Below are 22,702 nucleotides of genomic sequence, written 5' to 3'. Positions count from 1 at the left end.
CTTTCTGCCCACGCCAAAGTTGTGCTGAGGTTGTTCGCAGAAACCCACCAGTGCTTAAGGTGCTGCTCCTGCCAGAGCCGGGGGCTGAATATGCAGATTTAGTATCTGATCCTGCATGCAGTTCACTAGATGCTTGAGGACAGCCTGTATATGTTCAGTCAAACTTCTTAAAACAAGCTGTTTATGAGTATTTCATAACGATTTTAGTGGCTTGTCATTTTTCCCAGTTAATTCTAGAATATGAAACCTGACTTCCATAAAGTTGGAGGAGTGAGAGTGGCTGTTGAAACATAACTTGGGAGTTACCAAAGCTCCATATCAAATATAATACCTAGTTGTTGAAATAAGGATAATTATCTGAAATGTTATTTGCATGCCTTTAAAAATCTTACTTGATATGTTAAATCTATTTTCACTCTAAGTTAAACACTTTTCTGATGTCTTATACTGCATCGTCTTTTTTTGGTGTTGAAGGAGACTGAGTCTAAACTAAAATATAATTTCAACCTGGATTGAATGTCTGTAACTTTGTCAAAATTTGCAAGTATTTATCCCCTAGTGAGATAACTACTGTAGACTTTTAAAAACTCGTGCCCTGTTGGTAAGGTTGAAGCTTATTTGGGTCATCCGTGTGGTTGAAGTCACCACTTTGGCACTGACGCAAGCTCATTCAAGGAGAAAGACAATAACTTTTGAAGCTGTGAAGGGTTCTTCATCATATGGTGTCAGAAGCTGTAGATCTCTGCTATAATTAAGAATGAGAAGTTTTTTGAGAGCAAGATCGGATTTTTTTTTTTTTTCTTCACCATCCCTGTTCAGAATGCACCATCATGACAGAGTAGTATTTCAGCTGCTGGAAGGTGTGTATGCGTGGGGGAAAGCGTGAACAGTGGGCTCTGATCCTGGGAAGCAGATGTTGAGTAAATGTGACCCCAAATGGTACACTGTTGAAGAGCTGTAGGATAGGAGAGCCTTTATCCTTTTCTTAATGGCTTTGATGTTGAAACAGGGTAGGATAGTAGAGATTTTTGCTTTGTAGCTGCTTTTGAAGGAGGGAAGAAGAGGCATCGTGTCTGTCTTCTGCTCTTCGGAGGTGTAGTTGTAACTTCGGTATGTAAGATGGAGTCTCAGGGACACTTTTTATCAGCTGCGTTAGCTTTTGATATCAGGTTGGAAGTCTTTTGATACATCAAAAGGAAAGCAGGGGCAGGGATGTTCTGAAAGAACAAATTTTCCAAGTGAGGAGGAAAGTGCCCAAGACAGTAGGTGACTAGCTAAATGGATTTGCATTGTGAGACCTTTTTGTAGAGGAAAATTAGATCATAATGTCCTGTTCTGGTTTGAATAAAGCATAAAAGAAGGTCTTAGATTGCTCTAATTTGTACAGGCTTGTTTTACATTACATGTTTTAAAATGCCGCATTAACGAATCTATTGAGCCAAAGTGCTACTTAGTGTAGCTAAGTAGTGTAGCTACTTCCCACATTTTGTGAATTATTGTTAGCTTTGAGTACACATAGGGATCATGGTAGCTTTCCCTATAGCTTGTGTGTTTGTTTGGAAACCTAAACTAAATGTATTCTCTAACAGGCATATTGAAGACATGAGAAAATAAGAGGAAGGGGAATATAATGGACTAGAAAAGGGAAGGCGTGAATAGATGCAGTCAGTCCAAAATGTCAGCAGTAGAAGTGGGTGGAAAAAGAATTTCATTCTGGGAGGTTGGTAAAACTGACAAAGAATATATTTTAAATTTAAAAAGAGAAAATTGAACTTAAATGCCTAGAAAAGAGCTTGACAAGGATTTTGGCAATGCAGTAGGCTCCCAACAGACATCATGGCAGACCAAAGGCAGACTGAAATAATTCAGTGAAGGCATACAGCAGGAGTTTGAAAAAACAGATGCTTCAGTGCATTTTTAAAAACTGAGTAGATACCATATTGACTGATCACTCTTGAATTTTTTTTTTTTTTCTGGCCTAGTTAGAAAAGCTTTGTGGTGGTTAACTAGGATAATCTACCTTAGCAGGTTCAAGTTGTAAATGTAGACGTATTTTAATTCCTCTCATATTAATTCAAAACTCCTAATTAATGCTAAACTGGTTTAAATGCAGTTATAAATTGGAGTTCAGCTGCACTGTTTCTGTTTGTTTTGTTAAACTCATGCAAGTGTTGTAATGTTAAGAAGCTCTTGTCTTTCCTTGATGCTAAAAATATGTTGGAATGACTGACATAAGCGTTCAAAATATTACGTGATACCTTCTTGCTTGAGGAAAATCTGAAATTAATATTACAGTCCAGATCTTAAAAGAACAATGAAGGTTGCTCCAGAGTTGGTTTGGTAAATTAGGGTTGCTTGAGTTGGAAAGGAAAGGAAGGTAGGTGCCTTGATACAGGATCTGAGATTGTGAAAGACATCATGAGACTTGGAAATGGATGGGTTTGGTTTTGGTTTGTTTGGGCTTTTTTTTAAATTGTCATTACAGTAAAGGATAATCAATAGAACTGTAGTCGAGAAGGGCAAAATAAATGCTATGTAGGGATTACTTTGATCTGTGATACATAGCTTTTCGTGACACCGTGAAAGCTGGTCTCTTCTCTTGGGCACAGGACTGACAAGATTAGCTGGTCTGCTGTGTGTGCGAGGATTATCTTTTTCCCCTGAATTATTGGTGGGATGAGGGTAGCCTGGTGCTAAAAGTCCATAGTGTTACAGAAGATGGACAGATTTTAATTCCCTGTTTGAGCAGGTTAGAATCATTGTTACTGGGAGGCAATGCAGGCTGACGGAGCAAAGAATTAGAATATCCATAACATACGGTTTTGCAGTATGTTGTTAATCTTGTCTTCTGTGTTTCTTCAAGCAAGGGTGACAGATTTCTGTTTGTTGTACTTGGATTGTTGATTTCTGCTTGAGGTTTTTTAACTTGTCTATACAGATAGTTTACCTAAAGCAGCCTTTTGCAGGGAACTTGGTATTATTTTGTCCTCTCTCCTTTGCTTTCAGCATCCAAGGTTGCAAGCAGCTGACTCCCACTCTCACATTTTATAGTATTACATATGCGTATGATTTTTATAGAAGCGTGATGGCATTAATTGACATTTTGGGGGTCTAGTTTGAAATGCGAAGAACTTATATTACAGTACATAACTTGAAATGTTTCTTAGTTCTGGACTGATTCTTACGCTGTGCAGTCCGATGTAATCTTTATTTAGAAAGGGGAGGGTATAGCAGAAAAGGATTGAAAACTATTCCAGGGAGGTTTGAGGAGAGTTAAGAGGTTGAGATCAAACAAAGCCAGGAATAAATGACACTGAGAAAAAAAAATACGTATATAAAGCAAGTCTGCTGGATTTAGCATAGTAAGAAATGTGGTAACAGGATGTACAAATTGCAGTTTTAAGCCAGATAGTCACCAAATAAGCAAACTTTTATTCTGAGTGTGGGGCATTATCCTGTTTCTCAAGTTTGTAGCTCAAGACTCGCAGTGTAGGTTCTATCAGGCAGCTTAGTTTATGCTTGTGATTCCCTTAATGACTCTAGGAAATAAATAGGAAGCTCATTATTTGGAGATGTCTTGCCATATGCAAACACTGAATAAAATGACAAGTTCCGCAGCTAACTTCTTCCTCTTGGTATGACTGCCAGCCTACATAAACAGTGAGTTCAGCAGTTAGTTGCTGTTGAGGCTTACCACTTCACTAGAAGAGAGTTGCCTTGGGGGAGTGTTTTCAAACTCCTGAAGCAGCTGAACATCTTGGTTTTGTGACTCAGCCAGTTTGCACCTGGTGTTTGGAAGTCTCCTCTGGATGGACTCTTCCCTATTTCTGTATGTTTGGAAAGCTAAGGCTTGCCTGGTCAGGCTTCCCCCCACCTCTCTGCATTATCCTGCTGAGGGGAAGGAAAAAAAAACCCAACAAAGTGACAAAGTGAGCAGAGCGGTTACTGTTTGCTACACTGTATATGACCCATCCCATTAGAAACAAGTGATTTTTATTTAACCTAATGGTAAAATCTGAGTGTATCTCAGACATACTGGATGACTTGGTGCAAATATAGCCAAATGGCAGGTAAAAGGATTGTCTTTGGCAGTTACTTGAACAAATAGACATTTTGGTTATACTTGAAGAGCTTTTCTTTTGTACAATTGCTCTAAATCTGCTCTAAAACACCTTCAGGTTGCCATTCTCTTTGTGCTTCATTTTACTTTTAAGAACTGTTTGGTGCCTGTTTGGTCTCCATAATCTAGAAACTAACACTGCCAGTTATCTCTATCTGGTTCCATTTGGGGTGCTTGCCCTTCTGCACTTACAAGCTCCACCGCTTTGCACAGGCCTGGGGATGACCACTGGTCTCTGCTCTGACACCAGTGTTTTCAGAACTGCCCCAAAAAAGTTGCATTTCACAAAATTGTCTTCTCTCCCTTCTACTACATTTGGGTTTGTGTTTCTGTTGATGACTAGCACCCACCATACAATGCTTTAGATTTCATTCACCTTCTGGATTTCTTCTTCTAGTGTAAGTGCTATCACTTCTGATTCTTGTATTTTTGGAAGTATTTGAGTTTTATCCTATTTGTGTCAATTCTTTCTTTGTGGAAAATGGTTGGGAATGATGCTTGAGTACCTGGCTATAACCATTTGGTACTGGGGAACCTTTTCTGCTTGTTGTCAAACGTGACGGTAGTATGAATGTTTTAATTTCCTTCTGTTTTGTTTTGTGTGTTCAGATTTGCTATGGTGCAACTCTCCGCGTTTTTTTTTTGACCCTGTAACTTTGGAAGAGGGGGCAGCATGTGGTAATGCAGCATTCCCTTCCTGGCTCTTTGCTTCCAGAAAAAAAACTGCTTGATATAGACAGGACAGTTTGCATCTCTCCCCAGTTTTGAGGGTTTACTTTCAGACTGACTTGTTTAATTCTTAACTGACAGGTTTTTCAACACTTTACTGCAAGTTCTGTGGTGCTCAGTAGCAACTTACAGTCTCACTTAAGGATATAAGATAGTTTTAAGCAAAGCTGCGTGTTTTGGGTCTCAGACTCCCAAAGCTTCTATTTTTATCAATACGAGGATCAATTTAGTGACCCAAATCTTGAGCTATATGGAGTAAGAAAAAAAAAAAGTAGTTTTTGTTTCTAGGAGGGAAATTAGTTGGGAGAATGGAGCAAAAATGACAGGACAGAGCAAAATAGCTTTTAAGGAGCTATAAATAATGGCCAAGGCAGGACTGGTAAAAGGGCGTGGGTGAATACAGTACTGTTCAGAGTATTCTCTTTCCCTGAACCTTCATCTTCTCAAATCTTGCTTTAAGTAGCTACAATAAGGTATGTGGCTTCTTAGTACACTGTTAAGCGTCTGGAAGTTATAGTTGTTTGTCAGTAGCCTATGTTCCTGGCTTTCAGCAAAGCATTATCACATTCTCTTTTTTTTTGTCCCATTATTTATGCCTCTTCTAGGCAGCAAATTAACTGTAGAGATGATTTATCCTTTTGACAGCACCTACCAAATGTTAGCCTGACATCAGCTGCCCAGTCAGTACCAGTATGAGCGTGCCTTGCTCTGCATTGCTGTTCTCCTGTTTTGGGGCCTCAGTGTGACAAAATGAGGTGGATTTATAATTCCCAAAGGGTTTACTAAATATTATGTTGTCGTCCTCTTTTTGCAAACTGAAACAGAGCTCTTGCCTCTCAGAGATAGATGGAAAACTACTAAATAAAACTTTTTTATTTCTTTGTGGAAATGTAAACTTGCTTTAAGATGGCAATGAAAACATCACTTTTGGTTTAGGAAAACCCTCAGCAGCAAGCTCTTGAAGGCTGGCAGATCACTACGTGTTTGCCCTGTTCTTACGTTCTTGCCATGACCACCACTGTTAAAGGCCTGCTGCAGGATAAATTCTTCCAGGGCTATTGTCTGGTCTCTAGTAAGGTGTTTTAAAAATATCTTTCAATGCTGTTGAAAAATGACTGCACAATTGAGTGTGGTCTTTGGTTCATGAGCATGTGAAAGACTTCTTAGTGTTGTCATCATGTTAAGTGTGACAGCTCTTTAACAATGCTGATATAAAATAGAAGGTAGTACCTTTTCACTGAGTTCAGGTAGATAATTCAGATCAGATTTTAACCAAATTGTTTAGGTCACCATTTATACTCTTCTCAAACACACACAAAAAAATCCCTAAAATGTAATTAAACACTTTTAAATAAATCTCGTGTGTGGGTCTGGATTGCCTGGTATCTTGAGTAGGCTGGACTGAGTTCTAATGATTCAGGCATGCCTGATCTTGCCACTGACTTCTGTGTAGTACTTCTTTTCTTTTACATCTCGTCAGTTTTATAGCGAAGTCATCTCAAACCTTTGCCTTTCAAGCTTCTAGCTTTCACTCCCATCAAGCTATCTGCGTAAATGTATTGTATCAGTGATGTGGTGGTACTGCTGCTGAGTTCAAAAAATCAGAAGAAATTCTGAATTAATGTTTAAAGTCTGCTTAGTGACCTGTTAGGGGGCTTCACTTGTTTCATTCTTGCAGGAGCCTTATAGCAGATACAGTTTTTGTTGTTTGTTTTTTTTTTTTTTTTTCCCCCCTATAATTAGTATTGGTAGCATGGTGGTGGTGTTTTGTAAATTTTCTTTATACTGAACAAAGGAACGGGTTTCTCGCAGTATTTTATGTCAGCTCCTTTTTATGCTGCCTGCTTGAAGAGTCCAAATATGCTTGGCCCTTAATTGGATTGCTTCTTTTGCTGCAAAAGAACTAGGAGTAGGGCAGCCTACTCAAGAGGTCTCTAGGCTGTGATTAGAGCTGTAAGGCTGACTCCCTTAGCTCTAAAACCCAGAAGCTCAGAAATGGACCCTTTAACCACAACTGGCATTTCTGGAGGTTTTGTTGCCCTTCAGCACGTAATTTGTGAGGCGTGAGGGCAAAGTCAGGAGATCTGAGTGGCTCAGTTCCCTGTGATGAGCAGCCTTTGGCTGCAGGAAGGTGATTTCTGTGTGGGGGTTAGGATGCACAGTGTGGGTTGCGTTAATCTTAGCTGATACTGAACTTGAATTTCATGTTATAAATAGCTATATTTGATGCTGTAGAGGAGCTGCCCTCAGAAGTGTGTTTTTGTACTAATAATCTAAGCAGTGTCAGTAGGCCATCAAAGAAATCAAACCCCGAGTCCAGGGAAGGATCTGATTTATGATGTAACCCTGATGCAGCTGCGTGTACTGGCACAAAGCGGTGGGAAGGGCAAGGCTATTTCTGTTGGCATGTCCTATATACAAGTGGTAAGTGCTAGTAGACAGCTTGATGTGGATGTCCGAGCTAGCAAAGCTTTCCTGTGGTCAAAGGCATGCTTTAGAGTAACAGACGTGTCAAAACAGGGAGAAGCTGACCTGTGTTGTAGAAATGGCTTGGGAAAAAGTGTTATTCAAAAATGCAACGTGGAACAAGCATCTCTCAATTTGCAAAGGGGTGTAAAACTGGCAAACAAATTGTGGCATCTCTGCTGCTTGTTAATATATTTCCTTCCTGCCTTCCTCTTCCCTGGAACTGGAATGCTATAACGGTGCTCTCCTGGAGAAGAACAGGCTGTCTTTGGGCTGTCTGTGGCTGCGTGTGTGCACTGCATAGCTTGTCTGACCAGGCAGATCAAGACCTGACCTGCTAGAGATGTGTTACTCTGAAGTTAGCCATTAGTAGGCAGTAATTCTCTCCAGTCACAGAGAGCGTAACCTTTTGAAATAAAGCATCTCTCCTCTAACCCCATCTCCTGCAGCGAGGCCAGTATTTTACATATTGTTATTAGGCAGATCTTGCGCTGTTAAAAGTTGAACTCTGATTTATATTTAAAATTGTATTGTACCTAAAACATATTACACCTTCTGCAAATAGCATTTCTTGTGCACATGGAGGAATTTTTTTTTTTTTCCCCTGAATGACTTGTTCTCAGCCCTGCCTGAGATTGCGTGACCTGTTACATAATCCAACAATTCTGCAAAGGGCATTTCTTTTAAAAGGTCATTGTATTAAAATGCTGCTTCATCACGAATGAGATGGAGCAGCTCGTACCTGCAGAATGCATAAAAGGGAAAAAAGAGGCTTGCCATTCAGTATGTGCTTCCTTCATGCTAGAGAGAAATCTAATCAGTCTCCTTTCAAACACACGTTTGTTGGATCAGGAAAGGTCAAAGCAAAATTGAGGAATACTTTAAACCTTTAGCGCTCTCTCTAATGGCAGAGGCTGAGGATTTTAAATAACTAATCTGAACACCAGATATTTTTTGTTATCCTCACCAACATTTTATAGTGCTTTCAGTATTTTTAAGATGCAAATGTAGTGGTCTTAAATTTTTTGACATCTCTAGCATGTAGGCTTCAGTTGCTGTGTTGTATGTGAACACTGGACACATTTAAATTCCTGTCTATTGTAACTCTGCATTTCTGTGTTGGGAAGCTGAATTACTTCCCGCTTATTTCCAGGGAGTGGGTTCCTAGTTATTAACAATTTATTTTTTGGCAATATATGAGAGCCTCTTCTGCTCCTGTGTCTTTCTCCTTTAGAGAGATTCTTATATATTCCTTAGCTGCAACAATAATATTTCTGTAGTGACTTTAAAAAAGTAATTAAAACTAATAAATGCTGTCTTATTTAGTTTTTTTTTCTCCCTGCATGGATGACTGTAAGTCTTTTTGTCCCTCAGTTGTGCCAGGGAGAAGCAAAAATGGAAAGAACAGGATAATAATGCTTGCCTTTTCTGAGGATGATGCCAATTTAATTTTTGGAAAAACGCTTGAGAAAGTAGTCTACAAATTCTCCATGGAAGGAAATCTCTTGCCATAAATGCTTCTTGATGTGCTCAAACTGGCTTCCTGACAGCATGTGCTCTTCAGAACAACCAGGCATGCAAAAGCAGCATTTGCCACACAATTACATAGATTTGAAAAGGCTTGGTGTAGCATCCTGCGCTACACCAGTGTCAGGCAAGCAGCAGTCCCAGCTCCTTCGGGTGATTAGGTTGGGTGCCTGATACCAACAGCCAGTTTGAGTGTTTGTTCTGTAAGTGTCTGTAGATAAGGGGATTTTTGCCTTTGGATTAGAATAGTTTATAGCTCAAGGTCTTACTAGAGGGAGAGCATGGATGCTTAATGAACCTGATTACCACTTGCATGTCTGCTCTGAATCCCTAATCGGTTGACTAGGGAATGAAAACTGCCTTAAGTCACTTGACTCTTGCAGCAGTCCTCCAACGCCCAGCCCTTCAGTTCATAGTCAGCCCAGGGCAACGTTTTCTAGTCATGCATGTAGCACTCAGGAACCTGATGATGACAAGCCTCTTTGGGTTTTAAGATATTTTAATATTAAGACTGGTGTGTCTTCTGCTGGAATTGCCCTCAATTGAGATGCGTGTCCTCTGTGAGGAACAACTTGCTGTTTTCCTGGAATCACTCAAATGGCTTTGTCATCCACATTTAATTGCTGTTATGTAAGTTGTTGGTCTACATGAACTGCCAAGTGACGTTACCCAGACTTGCCTTTTTTAAAGCACGTGATTGAAATGGTACCTAGCTAAACATAATTCTGTTTAGGATGTTGTCTTCTGTGCTACTTGCAGTGCATGTGAGCTACTTCAAAGGTGGCTAGGAGTAGTTCTTGACTGATGTCCTTTAATATTTTCTTTGAAACATGAAGAAATGTGCTTTTTTTAAGGCACTGAACAACTGCACAGACTTGCTGTTGATCCAGATACCATTAGCTGTTTCACAGGCAAGTTAACACATGCTTCAGATTGATCAGAGCTGGCTTCATAATGACTGTGCCAATCTATTGTTTGTTTGGAGAGTGTTAGTCCAGGCGTTATAAGTGAATGAGGGACTTTTCTATACCTCCTATAGAAGTGAATGCTTTGATACCATGTCTGCAATGATATGTAAAAATGTCTCTCCAACCAGGATGTCTGAAGCAGAGAGAATCACTTTAATACATAAACTCACAGGGCAGAGAGGCTTGGAGCATCCTAGTTTATGCTCCTTCAACTCCTCTAAGTGGATGGGCTTAAAACAAAAAGCAGACTTTGATAAGGAAGAAGCTATAAGTTGAAGATAAATCTTGCACTCAGTAGAAAATGAGCTATGATAGAGACTGCAGAACATGCTTTAGGGACAAGCTCGTGCAAAAATAGCATCTTTTTACCCCATGTCTGCTCCTCACATGTCATCTGAATAGTTTATACATGCAAACCACTGCTTTAGTTACCAGCATGTTTATGTCCTTTGCAGGAAGATACAGGAATTGGCAAGTTAGAGATCTTTAACAAAGAGAGCGATTTGATATCAAGCTTTGCTTACTGTTTTAAAGTGGAATGTATTTCAGTTTTGTTTCGTTTTTCCAGTAACTAAGTGAAATACCAAGTTTCCCAGCTGTTTGTAAAAGACCTAAGTCAGTGTTCCAGTTACTTCTTCAGACTGCGCTCTTTTATAGCACCAGAGAACTAGAAGAACTTTGTTCTTTCCAGCTAAAAAATTAGGAAGAAAGATCTGCGAATTCCTACAATTCAAAATGTGGCTATAGCCAGCAGGCTGACATCAATATGGAGCTAAAATGAGGGAATAGATATTAATTTCTTGTTCTGACTATTCTTCTCTTGCTGATATTCCAGACTCAAATCTATTTGCATGTCTTCTGCCATATGGTATCAAACATACAGGTATGGGTTTGTTGCAAGAGTAGAAGAATTGTAAACACTGTCCACAGCTCATGAAATTGTGTGTGAATAGGAGAGAGATGTCTGGAGAAGGTTTCTGAACCAAAACAGTTTATATAATGAGAATGTATTTGGGGTGAAAGTAATTTCCTGAAATTGGAAGTACGTAGCTGTAATTGCTATGACACGCCAATGTCTTTTCTATCCAGTAATATTTCTATGAACCATGGATTGATGCATTTTTTCAGTGAATTATGGTTACTGAGGTCAGTTTTTGCACAATAAAAGCGACCATAAAATGATAGTTACACTTGAAAGTCATTGCGGTGTGAAGTTGAGCATTGCTTTTTTTATTCCAAGGAAACTCTTGAATAAAAGCATCCATGGTGTGAATGTACGTGGGAGAAGATGAATGGATAGCTTTAGGGCCTTAACCTGATCTAAGGGTTTACGTTTTGGGGAGGCAGTTGTACCAGAGGACCTTCAGAAATCCTTTCCAGTCTGAATTCTCTGATTTATAACCCAGAAGCTGATCCTGTGTCCTTTGTCCATCCGTCTGTGCCGGTAAGTCACATGGGGCATATTTCCCCAGTGAAAGCTATGAAACTATTTATTTAAGGACTCTCTGAATTTTACTTCAAACGAATGAAATTAGTTTGTCCATAAATCTTTTTGCATGTCAAACTAAGCAAGGTTTTCTAAATGCGCAGAGAAATGAGGAATGTTGGCCTGAATCCAGAAAACGTTAATCCTCATGTCTTCGGACCTGGAGAAAGTAATCCTCAGGTTTCCCTCTCTGTGAAATGAATTGAATGCTACATCATGGGCTCATGCATTTTATATGATGCTCTCTGGGTAATGTTTTCTGCTGTAGCAAGTCATAACCTACCTTCAGCTATATATAAAGCTGCAAGATGAGATTGCAGGAATTATTCATGTATTCGTCCAGTTTTCAGTATGCTTATAGACTCATCTGGATATCTGAATCACATGTCAAAGTGCTCTTTTTAAAGCTGCTTCTGTAGTTGGCTAAAGAATAGGGCAAAACAGACCAAGAAAATTAATGTCAGTTTTTAGTTTATGGAACTGGTGCGGTGCATTTTGGGGACTATAGCCAAAGGTTGTGTGATGTGGCATGTGATGGTTCTGGGCACTGTGGCAGTGGGTGAATCATAACCCAGCAAAGAGGACAGGGAGGTGCTGCAAAATTTAAACCCAGCTCTTATCAGTGAAGTGATTTCTTATCAGTGGTATTAAAAATCATGCTCTCTAGTGAGAAAAGAATGGGAAACCATCAAACCTACTAGCTCATAGGTGAAAACAGGCAGGATGCTTTAGTGCTTTCCATGGAATTGAGGTATCTTCACCCTTCTCCAGCTGTGTGCCAGCTGTCACCTTTTTTGTAGATTTGACTAATTTCAGATACTTTGGTTTAGAAAAGGTGAGCATTGGAAAAAAACTAAACATTAATTAGGTTGCCTTTTTTCCCCTCTTAAATGAAGTAAAAATGCAATACTTTGACAACGTGATGGTGGGTTTTTTTCTGCCCTCAAAAAATTTATCACTTAATTAACACCCTTCGGTGAAGAAGATAAAGGTGTTAATTAGAGTACCAGTTTAAGTAGCAGACACCTGGTACTCAGGTTTTCAAAGCCCCGATGATGGGTGCAGTAGGAAAATGGAGAGGGGAGAGGAGGGCAGCTTCTTACTGTAGTTTTCTTTGATATTCTGATGAAAGTTATAAGTGAGACTGTTGCCATGTAATAAAGGTGAAAATAAGCTAAAGTGAGGGCAGAGCAAAGCCAGCGGAGGAGCGCAGCGTGGACTGCCCAAGATCGTCTGTGCTTTCATATTTTAATGAAGTCTTTACAGCTAGCACTTAGTTTCATCCCCTTTCCTGAAACTGCAATAGGTCTGGTCATTCCCTTGAGCTTCAGCCACACTTTGAAACCCCTGAGTCCCTGGTATCAGGACCAGACTTCCCTTGGAAGAAGGTGGTTGTCTCTGAGATGGTACAAATGCAGCCTTTCAGGAGAAGTGTTTGCATCTGGTTAGATTATATTCTTCCCTTTTGTATCCTCATAACTGCAGTTTTTTTTCTTAATTCCACTACAGAAGATCAAGCAATTTATCTAGTTGCTCTGAAGCATGTGCCAGTGGTTTTATTTTACCTGTGCAGACCTTAGGGTACTTGGAAAAGATGGAAGATTATTTTTTTTTTAATTAAAAAAAATCAGACTGCATAATCCGGAATACCAATTAAGAAAAAGGTGTGAAAACAGTCTAATGAAGAGACCTCACTGAAAGCTTCAACCCTAATGCCTATTTTTGGTGGCAGAACTTCAATACCAAGGGTGATGACATTCAGTATCTCACCTGGAGCATTTTGCATAACACTGATCTATAGAACGTATAAAACTTCACTTTGGCAAAGATATTTGACTTTTTGCTATTCCATTTAGGAAAGGCATCCCTGAAGGCATGTATTTACAAAAACAAATAACTATATTAATAAGGAAATTTTTAATGGGTTTTCAGAGGCAAAGAAAAACAAAAAAAAGGGCTATCTTAGCTCTATTTTATTCAGTCTATAAATAAGTGGAATTGCAGGCAAAGCTCTCAATCAGTGGACAGAAATAAATTCTCCAGAACTGTGCTAAAGGCCTGAGAGCAGTGGAGAAGCAGTGACATGCAGACAGGTGGTGGGCTAATAGGACAAATAGGAAACAGCCTCCTGCTGTGTATGTGATGGTTTTCATTGTAAATATAGACAATCTGTAAAGCGTTCAGTCCCTAAGCAGCCTACGCTTAACCTGTGTTTTGTGGATTCATACTGAAAATCGGGTTTATTTTTGCACTGGCTTTGCAAACTCTATTTTGAGCTTTGAACTGTGTTTTCTTCATATAAGTGTAATTGACCACAAGATAAAGATGGATCGGGATAGGATAGGAGAGTTATCTCGCTTGATGGAGATGTGCACTGCTTTGCCCCCCGACTATAAAATTGCTTTGTTACAGCTATATTCCTTGTGGTTGAAAATGTCCTTGGAAATACACTGCGTTTCCTTCATTTGGGACACCTCTGTATGTTCTTGGGCGTGTGTCCTGCTTTGAACCTCTCCGAACAGCCCCTTGTGCACTTGGGCTTCATAGCTTCTTGTTTCCTGATCTTTGCAGGCTTTTTTCAAGAGAGTCTCCTCTTGCTATTTGATGTTGATGGTCTTGTGCTTGTTTTCAGCTTTAATCTTCATGCTTGATATACATAAAGCCAAGATAAATTAGTTTGTTCTATGTTATTACAGCTTTTTGCAGTACCTGCATTTCATTTAAACCTGGTTGTTTCTGTCTTTGCTGGGACTGGTTTAACACTTCCTTTCCTCAGCTAGCATTACCTATGTTTTCTTAAGGCAAAATGCAGCTTTATTTTTTTAAACCCCTTTCTTTAGACCAGACTTTAACTTGAGGAGATCGATATTCTCCCTGCTTTGCTTCTCCAGTGCCATTGTCATTGATTCCTTTGCAAGCTGCTGCATCTTGTGTTAAATTTCAGTAACAAAAGGATATTTAAATCAATAGCGCAATCATTTCTGCAGGTCAGGGATGATTTTTTTCATGTACTGCTTTCTATATATTCTTAGACTGGTAGATCGCTGCTAGCCTATTTTATAATAACTGTTCATCTCTCTATCAAGATCCTATTTTGTGTGTTGATTCTAGCAGGCGAGGAAATTGGGAAGTTCTTTGGTCATTGCAGTAGTGGTTTTAAGCTATTTGGGGGGCGGGGGGCGGTCCAGCCAAGGTGGAACACAAGCTGCTCTACAGGCTTCAGAAGTTGGTCAAAATTACAGTTAAATATTTCCCACATGCTTCTAATATGTATAAATTTCTAGTTGTATGCTGTATTTAATCCTACAGTTACATGATCACGTCAGCAAGAGGGGAAGCCTTGTTCTGTCTCCCACCCGCACTTCTTCCAGAGGTACTTGGTTACGGACTTCTCTGGCTTTGGTCAGTGAGGGAAATAGCTGCAGTTGGAAAGGGTGCTGCTGCCGTGTGAGGTTGGAAGAGGTATTACTAGTATGTAAAGCTGTGATTCATTTATATGCCAAAGCTGGAATGTAGCTTGGCTTGGCCTTGCTTGCTTTTGGCCAACAGGTAGCTCATAAATACCGACAAAAGAAAAATTAATCTGAAAAGGTGTCTTTCATGGATAAAGCCTCATTAATGAAAACAGATTGCTCAAGAGCAGTAAAGCTAGGCTTTTGCACTCATTTGAACTCACCATCTTTAGGCTTCTTGTCCACTCTCCTCTTCTGAACTCTACATTTGTCTAATATGGAGCTTTTCCAGCTTTCTGGCTCTGGGAGTCTGCTGTACGCGTTTCTCTTGCTGCATATGGAAATTTTTGGTTGCCCTTTTGAATAGCTCTTAGCTTCTTCCCCACTCCCAGTTCAAGTGCACCTGTCTTTCAAAATGCATTTTGTTCTTAAACTGGATTTAGTGGTTCTTCACTACAATACAAATTTTAACATACAGAGTTTGCAAACGTGAAGAGCTCTGCTGCACACTGGATTTCATCAGTCTTCAGCAGAATTGTATGTGGAGACTAATTTGTTTTCCTAATTCTAGAGCATTAATCAACTGCTTTCCATACCTTTATCCTCACAATTGGTGGATGAGATCAAATCTTCAATAAACAAACATCACTCCAGAAGTGATTTAATGTTATTGCTGCTTGTTCTTCAGTCTGTCCTTCAGGTAGATAACCATCTAATAACAAAAAAAAAAAAAAAATTGGTTGGAAACATAATCATGTACTTAAATAGTTACACTTTCTAGACAATTGTGTGTTATCTTTCTTGCATTCTGGTATATCGTGAAAGTTTGTAAATACCTTGAGAGGGATATTTAACAGTAGGTTTTCCCTTGTTCTTTTATGCATGATAGCAGTTAGCATTAAAAATATCCAAAACCTGAACAACTCTCTACCTCAAACACCTTTTTCTTTTAATGTGGGGAAACTCACTGTGTAACAGAATAACTCATGACTGTAATGAAATAAATACAACTGTCAATATAATGAAAATTTACTTGTATCAAAGCTTCATAAGAATATTTTCTTGTAAGCACTTGAAGGTGCTTATTCCTATTGTATTTGACATTAGGGATTCACTTAAGATTTGGGCTATTCTGCTACTTCCCATGGGTCTGTATGATCTTAAGGTATGATCTATGGATTATTGCCTCCTTCCTCCACACTCCCAAGAGCCCTGACCTTTGCAAGAGTTTTTAAATGTTGGCTGCAGTTTTGCTCTGCTGTTCTGTACAGGGCTGACACTTGTAAACTGAAGCTGAAAATTATTATTGCAACCAGTGCTTCCTACGGTTTACACATTGGAAAATAAGACAGCTATAAATTACAAATAAGGGCAGGTTTTCAGTTTTAAACAGATAATCACTTTAACAAAACCTTGACCTCTTGGCTTGATCTGTTTGTATTTTGGTACGTATTTGTTCTTTTGATGCTCCAGTCTCTAGAATTGTGCAGAACACAGTAATAACAAGGCAGCAAGTACTGTGCTTGGAAAAGACCAAGTAAGGAAACTGTTGGGTTCCAAAAGCCTCTTATGTAAGCAATGAAATCTGTATAGTGTCATTTTCTGTTTGGTTTTGAACAATTATGGAAATCACTGACAATTGCCAAAAAGCAGGAGTACTTCGGTTTCCAGACTCCTGTTGTGTTACAAAGAGCATTCTCTGTAATATTTAGCCTCTTTTTTCCTTTAAACATGTCGTCTTGGTACTGGCAGAATTCAGCTCTTTCTGCAGCTTCTGGCTAGATATTGGAAATGACCCCCTGGCAGATGTACAGTGGCTGGAAGCATCGCCTCAACTTACCGATGCTGTTTGATGTATTGCCTTTGCTATTTCTGAACAACTGAAAAAACCTGAGACTTGTGTAGAGTTTTCAATGGCACTGCCAGTCCTTTATAATGCAGTTTTTATTAAATTTGTATATGGAAGCTCTTCTACCATCTTCATTCCCGTTTGCCCTTCCAGGAATTTATTCTAACCTGGAATGCCTTTCTAAAGAGCACTTTTCATCTCTTGGTGGGGTGGGGAGGGCCACCAAATCCAGTTTGTGTTTTTTTCTTTGCCATCATGATGGAGTTATATGTGCTGCTGACATGATTACTCGGATGAAGATAGAGTGTTGCATTGAAATATGTCATAATTTGAGACGTCGTTTTCCAAGAGGTTTTGAAACTGATGGAAACATAGGGTTTTTAAAACTTAAAACCTGGAGAATATTTACTAAAGAGACCTTTTGATGCAGTTGTCCAGTTTAATCTTTTTAAATTATTTTTAGGCTTTGTGCAAAAGTTATAATACTTTTAACAGCTTAGTGAATGCTGAATCAGATTGAAAACTGAAAGCTTTTGACAGTTTGTTTTAATCAAATTACTGATACTCCTTTTAATAAGAGGATTTACTGTATTCTTTCATACCACATATGTCTATTGTGTAGCCTGAGCAGCAGTGCAGCTCATGGTTATTTGAAAACAATTACACCCCTTCATCCCTGCCACAAAGGCTAGGTAAGAAGCCTTTCTTGCAGAAATGGTTGCTTAGTAGCCAGAACAGCTGGAGAAGTAGGATTGAATTGCAGCTTTAGGGTTTTGGGTCACTTGGCCTTTGACTTCAGGGATGCATTTCGTGGTAGGGGAGTTAGTTCATCATCTTTGTGCATCAGTGTTTAGTGGAAACTGGGAACCTGTAGAAGGGGGATTGTTTTCTGAGCAGTCTTCCCTGAGCTACTGTCATCTCTTCGGTTGTGAATGGTGTTTCAATATTATGATGGAAGGTATGGAGAAAAAGGCTGTAGTATAGGAGAGAGGACCACTAAGATTTGGAAAGAAGCTAGCCTATGCCATATGCTACTGCTTTAGCCTATTGTGTCTAGTAAACCACGCTGAGCTATATGCCAGTCTCGCTCTCTGATTTATGCCTCTATGGGAATACAAAGTCTTCCTCGTTCAGCGTCCCTTGGAATGGGGACAGTCCAGCAGAGCAAGATCATAACCCGGTCTCCTGTGTTACCTCAAGCAGCAGTGTGAAAACAGTGTGATCCTTGTTAACCTCAAGAAAAAACAACGGTGGTCTTAGTGCAGTTTGTAACTGTAATTAGGGCACTTCTAGTGCTTTTTCCTCTCTCTCCCTGCAGCAATGGATTATTTGCTGTGGTATTTCTACTGAGCGTAGAGCTCACCTCCTTTAGTGCTGGAGTACGAGGCTGGAGAATCCTTGTCAAATGAGTTTGTAATTGAAACCATTTCTGAGGTTAGTATTTTTTTACTTCTGTTTGTTCTTGTAGCTGTTACTTGCAGCTATGGCACAGTTACTCTTCAAACAGGACTATGCCATCAAGGAACAGTTTCTCTGTGTGCTCTAGAGACTCTTGGTCTTGTTTTCTTGCCCAAGTGATTATTTAGAGATGCATCTATAGTGGAGACTTCCCATGTAATTGTCTGTCAAACAGTGAAAGAAACAGTTATATATACATTCATGAGTGTGGTCAAATGATGCAGGGAAGGGGGAAGAATTGCATCAGAAATTTTTCCAAGGCTTTTAAGTCCACCTTTCCATTTTCTAAAATCCGTCGAATTCTTTCAATCCTCTTCCTGAAAATAAGCCGTGAATTTGAGGAGAGGGATGAAACAATCTGAGTTTTATCAGTCGTGTGGCCCTATTAACTGTGCTTGCTGATGAGAAGTCCTGCTGCCCAGGGAACACAGCAATATGACGGGTTTTGCTGCATAATCTGTCTGGCCAGCTGTATTCTAATCTTTTAGTTTTGGGGGGGCCTGGCGGGGGAAGAGACCAGTTTAAAGGCAACACTGTTCTCAATAGATACCTTTGAAAATAGGATTGAAGGACAATTTAGTATGTCTGTGCTTTTAACACAGCTCTGAAGCTGGTAAGTATTGAAGGATTTCGTGCCATAATAAGGATATTTTGGCCTGATCACAAATGTCAGCATGGCATCTCGTTTCAGAAGGCAAAAATCGTGTGGTTTGTTGAAGTACCTTTGATGCTGTCCGTTTCCGAACTAACAAAATGATCTTTTGGCCTGTGTGTGTATATACCACTGAAATTCCCTTTACCTTAGAAGGTTGTGAGACTGGAGCTGTGGTGATCCAGCTACTTCAGGAAAGTAGGTCACTTGTATCTTGGGGGAATTCCCTGCCTCTGAAGGCCAAAATAGATGGAAGAAAAGGTCAAATCAGAGTTCACAGTTGCAAGCTGCGTAGGGCAGAAGGTTAGGGTTTTACCCTTTTTTTTCCCCTGTAGATAGGTCATATAAAGCAAGAAAACTCTTCAGAGAAAAGACGTCTGGCCATGAACACTTAATACTTGCCAATTACAAGGTCCACACAACCAAAAAAGGCTTGAACACCCGTCAGTCCGCTCAACGGCGTGGAGGTACCTCCTCGCTGGTGTGCGTTGCAGCCTATGGCTTCCCAAGTACAGCTGCCACGGGTGGATCCCCTGGAGCGACGAGGAAAAGCACCTCGTGCCGTGAAGCAGTGCCTCCTGTGAATACTCTGAGCAGAGTGTGCTGCTCTCAAACTGTCGACCTCCACCCGCAAGTGCTCCGTGTTGTCTTTTCTCAATGAAAGTTCTGTTATTGTAGATGCTAATGTCTTAATCTAATTCTTTGTTTTCTGCACCTCATTGCTTTGTTCTTGATAAGATCTTTTGTTTTCTGCTGCTCTGTCACTGCATTTCTGCTGCCCCTCCCTCTAGCTGGGTTTGTCAAGTCGCCCATGTCAGAAACTAAACTCACGGGGGACGCCTTTGAACTGTACTGTGATGTGGTTGGGAACCCCACTCCAGAGATCCAGTGGTGGTATGCTGAAGTCAACCGGGCTGAGTCTTTCAAACAGCTTTGGGATGGCGCTCGGAAGCGCCGTGTCACCATTAACACTGCCTACGGGGCGAATGGGGTGAGTGTGCTGAGAATAACCCGCCTTACCTTGGAAGACTCTGGGACTTACGAGTGCAGGGCCAGCAACGATCCCAGGAGGAATGACTTGAGGCAAAATCCCTCCATAACGTGGATTCGAGCCCAGGCTACTATAAGCATCCTTCAGAGTGAGTCCGGCACCCTACAGTAGTGGTACTGTAGTATCTAGAGGCAGTCTAGTGACCCTTTCCCTCCTGTTACCCTGATAAAACCCTCCGCTACCTTGCCCTGATGTCTTGAACCCCCTAGACTGCTCCTCCGCCTGTAGTGCTGACGTTGTCTGCCATCTGTGTCTCTTCTCCTTAGGATCAAAGGACTTGGGAAAATCTGTGCATCTGTTTTATAGCTTCTGTGTGAAAACAAGCCCAGTGTGGAATTTGTGTTTCTTCCCTACCCCCTTTAGTTTTGTAGTAGGTTTCCAGTCACCCTAATGCTATCTCCTCCATGAGTGCCTTTACATTTGATTTCTGTGTTCTTCCCAGGTCTAACCGTTTTGTTTTTATTTCTCCTGTTCTCTTGAAATTTCTCTGAATGCCTTCTTACATGGTTTTGCTTGCATATATGCTTCTGTACAAATCCTTCCCTTTCAGTTATGTGTGACCTTTAAATGTTTAGATTTTTCCATGAAGTCGTGGTGTTTATTTTCCTTTCTGAACAGCACCGTTTTCCTAATGAGTTCTCTGATGCAGCAGCACTGAGCCGATGCAGCTGCTATTAATCCAGCCTATGAAGGGAGGGAGGGGAATATCCTCCCCCCGGTGTTGAACTAATAACTTTAGCTAAATGACTTTTGGCTGAGAATTCAACTTTTGGCAGCAGAAAAGCTTTCAATAGCAGAGAATATGGTTGTCCCAAAATCGCTTTTTGTTCTTTATTATTACAAGATAATAAAGTGTTCAGCTCGCTTCTAAAGCAGTCCCAGCCAAGTTTAGAAGTTTGTATCGTCAGAGTCAGTAGAGGAAAAAACCCTGTTTTATTTTGTGTGAGATGCAAAACTCCTGCATTTGCTAACCAGATGAAGCGAATCTCTAATGAATTATAGGTAGGGTGAATTAAATCTGCAACGTGAGCCTGGTGCGTGGAGGTACAGGAGAACTTGCGTTCTCTGTGATTTTTCAATGTCCTAAGGTGACAAAGAGCAGAGAATAGGTGTTGCCTTGCTATTGTGCTCTGTGCATAAATAAACCTTCTTTGTACCACTTTGAGTGTTGTCTGAGTACAAAAATGTCAAACTCTGTAATTATGTCTCGGTTATGTTTTTGGATGCCTTTAAAAAAAACCCAAAAAACAAACCACACAAAACCCCAAACTCTCCCTAAAGAGTGGTGCTGCAGTCGGCACTGCTGGATCAGAGAACTTCCCTCTGGAAAATGGAAACAACATTGATGTATGTGGAAAAATAGCCAGTGAACCCCAATGATGTGGATTGACTTGAAAATTTAAGTGGCATTGGGTGGTTCAGCTGAAACCTGCTCACCTTGCAGTCCTCATGCTTGATTTCTCCTTTGTCCTTTGAGGTCCCAAAGGACTCAGATGGGTAGATAGCTTGCATGACCTACAACAGCAAGAGCTGTGTAATTTTAGGAAACAACACTACCTTAAGACAAAGCTAAAAAATTTGTCTTCTAGGGAGTAATGTTTCCTGGAAATCCCCTCTGCCCCTGTTCAGACCTTTAGTTTTTCTTGAGTGTGGCAAGTCTGTGTTCTTGTGCTTCTCTCTTTGTGTCCAACCAATTTTAATAACCTACTGAGGGAGAAAATCCTTTTCATGTGAAAAGTCGTCATTGGGGAATGAATTACTGTGAAGATGTCTCCATATGGAAAGCGGGTTTTTCCTCTCTCAAGCCATTGATACTAACCTGATCCAGGGATTGAAGTTTAACCTCTCATCTTCCTCCCCAGTTAACATCATCTTGTTGCATCTGGTGCTACTAATTCTGGAGTGTGTATCGTGACTTCATTGCTAAGTGCCTTGTGCCCGGGGTAATTCTTCTGCTTTTGTGTTTTACTCATGGAGGGGGAAATGTTGAACCAAATACTTTAATGCTTTTATTCTGTAATATTGTGTATGTTAAGAGATCTGACCAGCTACTGCTTGGGGAACAGACCACTTGGACATCAAACTCCTGTGTGACCATGCTGGAAACAGAGATAAGGGTGGGAATCAGGTTTCCAAGCTGTCCCTGGAAGGTGGAGACAATCTTCTCTGAAGCTGCCCAAAATGTCTCAGCTGCTGTGTTGTGCGCATGAGCGCAATTTGTCTTTGAAATAGGAATTTTCTGACAACAGTGTTGGGAGTTTCCAGCTAATGGTGGCCATTCTGCTGCTGGCCTTATTTGACATCAACATCACTGAAAGGGAACATCAAATGTATCAAAAGAGCACAACCTCTTCGCTGTCCTTTAAATCACAGCTTGTTTCAAATACTGGAACTTGAATGCAGAGAGGTCAAGTACAACTTGATTTTTACAAGTTAGCACCCAAGAACTAACATCTGGCTTCTGTCTCATTCCTAATTTGGATAAACAATTTCATTTATTAATGGTTGGGGATTTTTTTGGTTGGTTGATTTGTTTAACTTTAAAATGTGATCTTGCATAAAATAAGCAGTTTAAATGATGTGTGAAAGAGCAAGATGCTGAAGAGTCTCTTTTTTTAAGTGGACATGTTTCTTTGGATGTTGCTGTCCCAGTAGTATTGCATTTGAAGTTTGTCTTCTAGAACTAAATCAGGCTAGGACTGCCTGATTGATTTTTTTTTTCTTTTTTTTAAAACAAACAAACAAAAACAAAAAAAACCCAAATTGAAGTAACATAAATGCAGGTAAAATATGTAAACGAGACTGCAGTTGCCTTTCATTTTCTCAACCTAAAACTTAAAAGGTTGCAAGTCAGACACAAATGACCCCAGCAAACTCCAGCAAAGCAAGCTTGAGACAGCTGTAAATATTTTCTGGACACCGCAGCTTAGCAGAAACATAGGTA

At 40.1% G+C, this 22,702-nt stretch overlaps 1 protein-coding gene across 3 annotated transcripts in view; it reads left to right on the top strand.

The window, feature by feature from the left end:
* The window catches only part of NPTN (neuroplastin), a 59,039-nt gene that overhangs the window by 5,638 nt on the left and 30,699 nt on the right, over positions 1-22,702 (top strand). For all 3 annotated transcript variants that reach the window (XM_074838026.1, XM_074838025.1, XM_074838024.1), the window contains exon 2: positions 19,499-19,846. In XM_074838026.1, the coding sequence (XP_074694127.1) occupies positions 19,499-19,846 (348 nt within the window). The remainder of the gene's footprint in view (positions 1-19,498; positions 19,847-22,702) is intronic.

This window comes from Strix aluco, chromosome 12, assembly GCF_031877795.1.
Source record: "Strix aluco isolate bStrAlu1 chromosome 12, bStrAlu1.hap1, whole genome shotgun sequence".
Lineage (NCBI taxonomy): Eukaryota > Metazoa > Chordata > Aves > Strigiformes > Strigidae > Strix > Strix aluco.
This window is presented reverse-complemented; position numbering and strand designations above follow the sequence as displayed.